Source organism: Uloborus diversus, chromosome 4 (genome assembly GCF_026930045.1).
Source record: "Uloborus diversus isolate 005 chromosome 4, Udiv.v.3.1, whole genome shotgun sequence".
Taxonomy (NCBI): domain Eukaryota; kingdom Metazoa; phylum Arthropoda; class Arachnida; order Araneae; family Uloboridae; genus Uloborus; species Uloborus diversus.
In genome coordinates, this window is record NC_072734.1 from 192,903,305 (window position 1) to 192,914,680 (window position 11,376).

General features: G+C 32.6%; 1 protein-coding gene across 1 annotated transcript; it reads left to right on the top strand.

Moving 5' to 3' along the window:
• Positions 1-10,959, top strand: LOC129221373 (fas apoptotic inhibitory molecule 1-like). Its single transcript, XM_054855845.1, has 5 exons — positions 1-45; positions 1,888-2,018; positions 3,963-4,185; positions 7,329-7,378; positions 10,810-10,959. The coding sequence occupies exons 2-5, from the start codon at positions 1,908-1,910 to the stop codon at positions 10,957-10,959; spliced, it is 534 nt and encodes a 177-aa protein (XP_054711820.1). The 5' UTR covers positions 1-45; positions 1,888-1,907.
• The last annotated feature ends 417 nt before the right edge of the window (positions 10,960-11,376 follow it).

Here is an 11,376-nt window from a genome sequence, read left to right on the forward strand (position 1 = left end):
GGTTGACGGACGCACGTAAGACAGAAGTCTTAAATATTGTTTGAGGTAAGATCACACCTTTGTACGCAAAAATTTCTGTCACGATATTAATCACTGAGTTAAGAAATTTTGAAATGCTAGTATGCTTCATATTTTCTTCAATTTTTCACTAAAGCAGAAAAAAGTTGTTCGAGTCCTGGGATCGAAGGTTGTATCCTTCTTCAAATTGTTTCATGCTTTGTAGGTTTTTATTTTTGTGTTTTGGAAATTCCTAGTAACAGAGTTTAAGCTGTATTCAAAAGTTGTTCAGCAAAAAGTTCAAACTTGGAAAAAAAAAAAAGAGAGAAAACTTTAGCAAAATGCTCAAGTGTCAAAAGTGAATGGAAACGTTAACATATCTTTCTGAATGCGTCAATGTACTTCCTCTCCAGTTGAAAATTAAATTCAAAATTCAGCTATGACATCTTTAAAGAAATAAATGCAGTAGCTATTATTTATATTGACATTATTTATTTTAATTTTGAAATAAAAAATTTAAAACTGTACTTACCCCCATTTCGAGAACAAAAGTTTGATTTTGACACAATATAAGTTCCCCTCCCTCCAAATATTGCTCAATAAGATTAATTATTCTAGAACTTAATTTAGTAGTTTAAATATTTTAGTTAAGATTTTTTACTCTCTCAGATCTAGAGACGTACCGAGTACTCGGTAACTACTCGGTACTCGGCCTACTGGGCAAATTTGCCGAGTACTCGGTACTCGGTCTATTTTTGATCAGATACTCGGCCGATGCCGAGTAGTTGCAAAAAATTGAATATTGTCCAAGAGAGATATTAAAATTTATAAAAAAGCACATGTATGCATATATATAATATTCTGCAATCATTTACAATTCAAATTGACAAGTTAAATTTAAATTTTGAGAATGATGAAGTTTGTAATGCTTCAATGGAATAAATCTTTGCTTTAATGTCCCCAATATTAATTAAATATATATTTAAAATTGTGCAAAAAAAGGTAAGTATAGAAAATATGGAATTTTTATATTAAAAATGGATTTTTGCTGCAAACAAAAATTAGTTATAAGACATATAAAAATACCTTTGCTTAAAAAAAAGGGAATGAAACAACGTTAAAAGCACAGTGCAGACACGTGTTTTGGCATTACAAGGAATTCCTTTTTTTAATGCACAAAATGTGAGCTCGTGGATTTAAAGGCATTGGACAAAAGTCGAACTTTTTTGGTCGAATGTCTTTGCATTCTTTAGCTCACATTTTATGCGCTGAAAAAGACGTTCCTTGTAATGCAGAAACACGTGTCTGCAGCGTTCCTGCACATTTGTTTTATTTGCTTTTGAAAATTATTTGTCTGGCGGACAGAGTAGAACTGCAATTGATTGGTATACAACTTGATTAATCATACCTTTTATTTATTTATTTTTAATTTTAAAAGTAATTTTTTTGTAAAATTTTTGACACAAACAAAATTGTTTATGTAATGCGTATTAAATTTTAGCAGGAATTTAGTTTTAAAAACTATTGTATGGACAAGGAGGTCTATACTACTATTCCAATAAGTTCAAAATTCATCACATGTGTGTCGGTGGTTCTTCTTAAAACATAATTGGTACTTGGTAACTCGGCCGAGTAATGAAAGGCCGAGTACTCAGTACTTGGCTACTCGACCAAAGTGCTACTCGGTACGTCTCTACTCAAATCTCAGATTGATCATCTTTTTTTTTTTTTTTAATTGTTATTATTTCAACAAGAAAGTAAAAATGCTTTACTTCATTTTCCTACCTTGGATTATATTTAGGCATTTTCATAAACGTGACCATAGCAGAAATCCTGCCTCGTAATCTTTTCCTAAGAATATTCACCTCTGACCATTTTGTACAATTTTAGGTTCAAGTAATAAACCTATCATGTCTCAAGTTGTTGGTGTATGGGAAGTGATGCTAAATGGCAAGCTTCATCAGATTGAGTTTGAGCACGGGACTACTTCCGGAAAGAGAATCGTCAGAGTTGATGGGAAGGTAATTATCATAAAACAAATTTGTGAAAAAAATTGAGTTCTAACTCTGAGCAATCACTAATAACTTATTATTTTGACTTGACTGTAGTCAATGTTCCTTTGATTTTATTTTTCTATGCTTAATAATGCCAACTCCTCAGGTCCATGAGTCTTCGTAATAATGTCTCTATTCCTGGGTTGTGACGTCCATGCCCCCCGAAATAAACTTTATTTTTGCCTGCTCCTCTCCACTTGTCATAATTCTCTTCAGACATTCAGCATCCAATTCCCTGGCAATCATTTGAATTTTCAAGTCTTTAATTTAAATTGTGTTTTTTACAAATATGATTGCGATGGGAGCCATTTGTAGAAACAAGAAACAACAACGAGTGTCCAATTGTAATTTGTGCAAATAATTAGTTAAAGGCATCAAAAATAGAAGTAGCCCAGCAAATGAATGTGTTATGTCATTGAAAAACAATAAAAGTTCAATTAAAATGTAAAAAATGGCAACAACAATTTCAACAGTGAGAAAAAATTTTCCCTGTTTCACATGCTCCATGAATAAGATAATTCCCCCTTAAAACAGCTTGAACGAAATTTTATTGCAGTGTCAGTTCCGAGAAGTTTTTGCTTTTTCAGTTCTATAGGTTCATTTATGGTCCAGGAAGATTGGGCGCCGGGAACATTGGGCCCAATGTGCTTGCTGCCCAATGTTCCTGGTGCCCAAAATGCTCACGGTCCAACAAGGACGCCCATATAGGGGGGGGGGCAAGTGGGGGCTCAAGCCCCCCTTAGAAATTAGTTTCCTTGCTTTGAGTACTTTTTTCTTTGCAAAAATGTAAAAACATTTCTTCTTCAGCCGTTAATGAATAAGTTATTTAAAATTTCAAATTTTAATAACTCTAAGCTGCACTGAAATCAGTTTCCATGGGGAAAATATCCTGCTAAACCATGGGGAAAATATCTGAGCCACCCCCCCTTACAATTTTGCATATGGGCGTCCTTGCCGCCCAATGTTCCCACCACCCAATTGACTGTGCCCAATCTTCCCATTTCATTCATTCACATATTAAAGCTCTTTTTTATGTATTTCAAAAAATGTAAATTTTCTTATGTAAGTGGGAATTTCTTTGAGGATAACTAATAAAGATTTGGCTAATCCTTTTCTTCAAACCAGTTAAAGAGCTAGATAATTATGAAATGTGAAGCAATAAATGCAAAAACAGCTCAACTAATGGGCAAGGTAAATCCTGTGTGAACTTCCAAGACTTGCTTGTTGTGTGTTGCACACTTTTTGTATCAATAAAAAACTTGGGATATTTAAATTAATTGAATAAGTATAAACAGTGGCGCACCTAGCATGAGTGACACCCGGGCTGGTAATTTGCGGTGTCCCCCCCCCCCTACAGAGGCAAAAGAAAAACAAATTTTTATGTAAAAATGAAAGCATGAAATTCATGCATTTGTGTCATAACCAAATTTTAAGTGGACTAAAGTACAGAAAAAAAAAGGGGGTGGGTGTTTACCTCCAGAAAATTTTCAAATTTGTAGTCTTAAAAATACATTTTAGCTTCATATTTTTCAAAAACTTGCAAGTTTCTTTAGGGTGTCACCCAGAGCGGACTGCCCCCCCCACCCCCCACCCCTGTAGTGACGCCACTGAGTATAAAAACATAAGGAAAAAATGAACAACTGGCTGGTGTGCGGGGAGGGGGATATGGGAGATTGCACTTCCCTGGCATGAATAGATTACATATACGTGGTTGTGTTTTATATTGTTTTTCAATGTTGTTGAATCCATACATTCCTTTGCCCCCCCCCCTCACGTACCCTTCGCCTACTTACCCCCCCCCCCCCCCAGCTCTTCCCCCAACTTACAAACACCAAACATTTCTGGAATGAGAGGCCTGATGTCTTTTTAAAATCATTCATGAGTCTTATTTTGAGTTTCTTTTTATTTCAGGAAATTTTAAAAAGAGAATGGCTCTTCAAACTTGTAGGACATGAAAACTTCAAAATTGGTAACAATAATTGCTCAATCATCATTTATCCTGCGAAAGGTCTGTCGTTTGAATACTCGTTAATTGTCAATGGAAAGCAATATAAAAAATTTAAAGAGAATCAATCCAAAATTTTAAAGACATGGACTGTGGATGTTGAAGATGAACCCACTAGGGTTGTTTTAGGTATGATATTTTTTTCACATTTGACCAAATTGTTTTTTGTTTTTTCATCTAAGGGGTCCATAAATTTTGTTTCAAAAATAAAAAAAAGGACAAAATGTACACTGGAAAAAAAATCGAAAAGAAAAATGTTTTGTTTTACACCCTCCTTTTTCATCATATTTGATTCATAGCACTTGATTTAAAGGGTTTTTGCTAACATTTGTTTTATGCATAAAGGTTGGTGTGGTGCAGGCAATGACATTATTGCTACTTTATGGTTAATGCATTGTGTTGTCAGTTCCATAAAAATGAAGTTTCTTTAAATATTATGAATTTTTAATCCACCATATAATTAATTAACTGCACGTTTAAAAATTTAGTTTTAACTCATTAATCACCAAAGGCGGGCATGCATTTACTCCAATCAGCTTATGACATTGAATTTTAAAAAAGAAAATGAATGGTTATGTGAAATTTAAAAATAAAATTAATTACAAACAAATAGCTTCTTGGTTTTTAAAAGTATTTTAATAGGAAAAAGAGAGAAACAGACTGAAATGCAGCCAACTTTACAACCATGGCATCACTCTATCAAATTCACATTATAAATTCAAAACACTAAATGGAAAACTATGTATGTTTGAAGCTGATTTTAGTACAAAAACCACATTAGGAGTTACAAATTTTAAAGAGAAATTCAAGACATTTGAAAGTAAGCAGTTTTGAATGTAAAATAGTCAGGTCCCAACTATTGCCTAGCACTCCAAGTCGATGCCCTAGGCATTGAGTTGCCTAAACTAAACTCAGTGACTTGGTGCAAGGCAGATGTTCCAGTCAAGTGGTCAGCCGAATGCAGACCCCCCCCCCCCACGGTTAAATTCTATGCATTTTTGAGTCTCTTAGTGCTTTTTAAGGGTAGGAAATTTTCCATAATATGTGGAATTGTTTTCCAGTTCCCTGAGAAACTTAATTTTTTGAATTATGTCACTTTTCTAACATGTACAATATATAAGGTATGTTATGGGTAATATGAATTATTTGATTTATTAGTATTAGCAATGCTTGTTATCAAAGGCGCCCATATGGAGGAGGGCAAGTTGGGGCTCAAGCCCCCCCCCCCTCCTTGAAATTAACATTCCCTTGCTTTTAGTACTTTTTTCTTTGAAAAAATGTAAAAACATTTCTTCTCCAGCAATTAATGAATAGGTTATTGAAAATGTCAAATTTTAATAACTCTACTCTGTACTAAAATCGGTTTCTATGGGGAAAATATCTGAGCCCCCCCCCCCCTTTAAATTTTGCATATGGGCGCCTTTGCTGGTTATTACTAATAACCACCACTTAATTTTTCTTTACAGCTGGTTATTGATGTGTGGTTTTAAAATGAATTGACATAGGTTCAACAAAAGTTAGAAATTTTTGTTGTTATGAACGTTAAAACTTTCACAGGTTCAAATTCCTTACAATTTATGACTTTCTAATCAGGTGATTGTTTGTGAGTTAATTTGCTTATATTTTAGAAATTCCTAAAAACATCTTGGCAAGTCCCCGTCTTTCTCATGAGTGTTACCTTTATAAAACATTGTGGAATTTCTTTTCAAAAAATAAATAGTCTAACAAATCTTGATTAAACAACTTAAATACTCAGTTTTAAGTCAAATTGGTATAAATATTTATTTAAGAAATTTTAAGTATTTGTAAAAATGTTTTTCTCATGAGTGTTACTTTGTTTCCTAAATAAAGGGTAAATTTTACAATAAAAACATATTCAATTAAACATCAAATGTTTTCATTGCAATGACCATGAATAGCTAAAAAAAATTCAATATTGAAACCCATTTTTAAAGATTCAAGAAAAAGTTTATTAATAAAAATGCTGAATTTTAGCTATAGTAATACTCATGAGAGATGGACTCATGAAATACTTTATTGTAGAGTTTGGGCTTTAAATATTCTAAAATATGTAGTTATTTGAATACCATATCTTGAGAGTTAAAGGTAGTTTTAAACAACACACCCAAATTTCATTTTTGCACATTAGCTTTGTGTCAGTTTCACTCTTCAATTTTTAGTAAATGTGAATTTATGTATGTATATGTGTGGAAAAATCTCTCTTTGATAAAGGTATGAGTTAAAGAAAATACAATATCCATAACTATGGATTTACTCATTATTTGGATCTCTTTTGTCATGAACCTTACTTCCCTCTCATGAATGTTACCTCTTAAAAGTAACACTCATGAGCGGTAAGAGTCATGAGATTTATAGAAGAATCTTTTGCTGGAATAAATTCTATTTTTTGTTTTTGAAAATTTCATAAGGTCTCTTGTTTCCTTAACAAAAAATACTTTATTGCCTGATTGTATATTTCTATACTTAAAAAAATATTACAAAATAAATAGGTAACGCTCATGAGATTTGATTAAAATACTCTTCACACTGAATTGTACTTTACAAAACACAACATATAAGAAATAAATATATCCAATTTTCGACTTACGCATTCTAAGAAGATACAAGAAGGCTTCCCTAACACTGATGCTAACTATGGTAAAGAAATATTTTGCATATTAAAAAAAAATAATTCCCTGGAGTAACACTCATGAGTTACACTTAAGGACACTCACTGCATTGAAATTTTAAAATGTTAAATGAACAGTTCTGTAAAATCAATTTCAGCTGTGTTTAAATAACAACTATTACTTCTTTCTTTAATGCACAAAAAATAAAAAAAGACTAAATTTATGTGAACTTTCTAGTCAAGACAAGGACATTTAAGGTAGTAAGGCTAACTAAAGTAATAGAAAAGGCCTTTAAATTTACAACCATGAAAAAAGACACTGAATGCAATTAATTTAATGCAAAACAATGCGTCACTACATTCATATGCCATGACAAAAAAAATAAATAAATAAATAAATAATAATAAATAATAATAATTCTATTATCATTCAGTTCAATGGAAAAAGTCAGGACACCAAACTGTCAATTGTTTTTAAAATCACCCTGGCCTGATAATATCAACCAATTATATTTAACCAGTTATTGGCTTGTTATTGTGTTGCATGGTACTATTGCACTTTTTATTATTTTATTGCATCCGTGTTATTTTGTTTAATGTCATGTTTTTTCTTCTAAACTCTGGTTAAAATGTTTCCTTTCAGAAAAGGATACTTTAGATGTTTGGGTAAATGGAGAGAAAGTAGAGTCTGCTGTAAGTTAACCAAAATTTATCATCTGTTTTTTTAATATTCTGCTATCAAGAACCACAAGCTTAAAGGCAAAGATGTTTTACAATACGGTAGAAGACCATTATAACGCACACCTTTTGGGACCAGAGCTTTTGCGTTATACAGGTTATGGCGTTATATAGATCATTTCACAAATTTTGAAACTAATATTCAGAATATATCTATATATTAGCACTTCAGAAATGTTTTATCTGCAATGAGTATAAAGCACCAATATTGCAATTAGTTATTCACAACCAAAAGAATGAATTATCCTGCACTTCTGCTAGCTGGTTTGCATAACATCTGCATTTTCAAGAGCCATTTGATATTTTCTCTTTACTGTGAGTAATATTTTTCATTTTAAAACTTTGAATTAAGATGGAAAGATGAAAAACTCTTTCAAAATTTAATTTGCCTAACAATTTTTATGTTTGCACTGCAAAAGAAAGGTTTTTTCTCCACTAAAAAACCTATTGTTTACTTCTGAAAAGTTGTGCGGTTTATAGAGAATTGCGTTATATAGGTCGGCGTTATAAAGGTATTCTACTGTATATTTGATGAAGAAATCATGCATTTTTTTCTTCCTAATGTGAGGAAAAGGAAAAATAGTATTTACAAAAAGATTTTCCCACAAATTTCTGCCCACATTTCCTTTTCAATTATCGTCATGTGAATGTTAACTCATTTTTTGCAGGTCATATGCGCATACATACCAAGATATTCACAAGCCAAAAATTTCTACTTTCTCCTACCCTGAGTTGATAACAAGTATTCTTGTGATGTCTGCTTATGCAGAAGCGTATAGGGGGGGAGGGAGACATCTGTTGGTCCAGGTTGAGCCTAAAGAGGGGTCTGAGATTTTTAAAATGAGAGTGAAATAATGTGAGGACTAGGGGTGAACAGTATGAAGGAAGGGGGGCTGAAAAAGTCATTTGTGACAGGCTCCATTCGGTTCAGACCCCTGTGCTTATGCATGTATCTTATATCAATAAAATGCAGTAAGCAGCAGAAGATTTGAATTTTGTATGCAAGATTTGTGTAGAGTCAAGGTGTGAACCTCTCATTTTATTTGCAGATGGATGTTCCAGATAGGCTCTTTACTCTTTTTTTCGTGGCAAATCAATGTTCCTTTTAATGTAAATTAAAGTAACTTAGTAAATTCGCAATTTGTTGGCAATATATCACCAAGTATTATGTCCCCCGAAATGAGATGCTTAATTTGAATCAGTTTGGCAATATTCGGAAAGAGTCTCAAAACAAGCAAACATAAAAACAATTATGGGTTGAAAAAGTATTACTTCAAATGCATGCTTTTTTTTGAAGGGGGTTGGGGGCTCTTCAAGTATTGATTAATCATTGGGTATGGAAATCATGTGGTGTTTAAAGGGAAAAACTGGGGAAATTATTTAGTCATCAGCGGCCAGTCATGACTATTTCATCAGTAGCTAATTTATTAATAAATTTTCTAAACTTAAAGTGGTAGCCAATAAATTTTAAAAATAAATTAATAATCCTAAATACATTAATCAATAAGTAGTAATGTATTTTTAATAAATCAGTTCATAAAAGCTGCCTCTTATTTTGGCGGAAACGGTTTTGCCAATTACTTAATATTCTTTGTACACTTTAAACTCATTAATGATTTTTTTTGAGGTAGGGTAGGGGCATGTGAATTTTAAATTATTCCTTTTTTCATTTACTTTAGTCACCCTGTGGCTAGTGCCGACTGTTAATTTTGCCTTTTTGTGGTGCCCACATCAGATTTTTTCATATTCTTAAGCAAAATGGTACTGTCGGCCCTGCTTAATCGAATATTGTCGGTTCCAAGAAATATTATTCGATTAAGGGGGGAATTTTTTTTATCTTTCTAAATCGACAACATTTGTCTCAAAGTGTAATAATTGTAAATGAATAGCTATACAAAGGAAATAACTAGTATTATTTGTAAAAAGTTTTAGAAATAAGCTAAGTAAACAACAAAATAGTTTACAAATTTATTCATATATTATAGTACGTATGAAATAATAAAAAATTAACTCTCAACTCGAGTCATGAAATTATTTCAGAACAATACTTTTTCAAAAAAATTCTGTAATAGTGGGTTGCTTGCTCCAAGGTCTTTTGGTAATACCTTTTCAAGTTTTTTTTGTTCTTCTCGTCTGCCATGTTTGAACTTTTTCGCGCTGAAATGTGTATATTTCTTTGTGTTATTTACTTTAATTATCGACTGCCCTGTTTATGTTTTTTTTGTAATGGCAACGACAAAAGAAATTAGATAAAATGGTGGAAATGTTTTGATGAAAAATAGAAATTTTTTCAAGCTTGTTGAAGACAAAAAATATTGTTTTATATTTTTACGTCAGCAAATGCAGGTAACAACAAATGCATTTTATGCAGTCAAATATAATACAAATATCAATAATGTGCAGAAAAATATGCATATAGAACAGGGGAGATAAGAGCAGAGGAGCATTAGTGTACAATTGGCATTTTTAAATGAAATGCATATATCTCAGTGCTGCTGAAGAGATTATTGAAAGTACAGTAGACCCTCATTTTACGCGGGTTTATTTTACGCTGTTTCAACTATACCCGTTAAAGATTTGACACCTTTATTTTATTTTAGGCCGATGAGTTTCGGTTTTAGGCAGATGGGGCAATGCAAACAGATAACATTTTCCTCTCTTTCAAAATCCAAACTCCTAAAGATTGCTGATTACACGTAATAAATTGCATTTTGGCATGCTAATAACCAAACTAAAAAAACCCTGGAGACATTTTATGCGATGGGTTCCAGAGCTCTTTCCAGAAGTAAAGTTATTAAACTCACACAGTTCAGAACTCACTGGAAGAAGAGCTTTTAGGAGTGACAAAGGAGGACAAAAGCAACGAGGATACCGACGTCGGTGACGCACAACCAGAAACGTTTGCATTGAAAATGTTGAGCCATTCCTAGACAATAGAAATGATCTTTCTGATATGTTAGTGAAGGAAGATTCTATCATGGAAATGACGCAAGTGATCATGGATGCGTTAATGCTCTGCAAAGAATGACAGAGAAAAATTCTCAATGACTGCCAAAAGACTATCATAGCCAGCTCCTCTTTATAAACAGAACACGAAATCAATTTATGTTTTCTTTATGCATGTTGTGCATAAAAATCGATATAAGTACACATTAAACTTATTATACAATGAGTCATCACTAGAATGCAGTATTTTTGTATCTATGAAACCTAACCCCTATTTTAACACTACTATTAGGTCTCAATTTACGCGGTTTCGATTTACGCGGCATTTCCGTGGAACGTAACCCCCGAGTAAAACGAGGGTCTACTGTACAATGAAATGTAAAGTTTTTTTTATGGACCAAGATCTACAACTTTTTTCTATTTCATTTATTTATTTGTAGGGTGAATTTGTTGAAGATGGAACAGAAACTCACTTTGTACTCGGACCATATCAGGCTTACATCAAAGCTATCAGCAGTGGCAACAAGAGAGAGGGCATCATTCACTCTTTGATTGTCGGTGACTCCATAATTCCTGAAAGTATGGAATAAAAAGAAATTCGGAGATCCCCAATTTTACTCCGTCCACAAAATTTGTTTCAGAACTACAACAGATGTTTGGGTCATTTGGTATTTCAATTTTGGATGTGCTCCAATTCTACTGCCATGAGGCCAGTTTTTTTTCTTTTTTTTTATAATGTTTTACATTTAATCACCTGTTATTTATTTTATGAATTTTGTGTGAACCATTGAACTTTTACATCAGTTTAAACTAACCTGTTGGTGCAATGTTTGGAAAGCATTAATGCTTGCATAACAGGCTCTTTTTATAAGAGTACTATTTGGTTATATTCCCCATTTGTTAGCATTTATTTTCCTATCTGTCCCTAAGTTGAACACTGAAGATACTTTTTGATAGAATAAGCTCGTCACATGCTACTAGTCAACCTGACTATTTCCCTGTTTCAT

Coding starts and splice junctions, on each gene's coding strand:
- LOC129221373 (XM_054855845.1), top strand. CDS start 1,908: ATGTCTCAAGTTGTTGGTGTATGGGAAGTGATGCTAAATGGCAAGCTT. Junction 4,186..7,328: donor ACCCACTAGGGTTGTTTTAG/GTATGATATTTT, acceptor GTTTCCTTTCAG/AAAAGGATACTTTAGATGTT. Junction 7,379..10,809: donor GAGAGAAAGTAGAGTCTGCT/GTAAGTTAACCA, acceptor ATTTATTTGTAG/GGTGAATTTGTTGAAGATGG.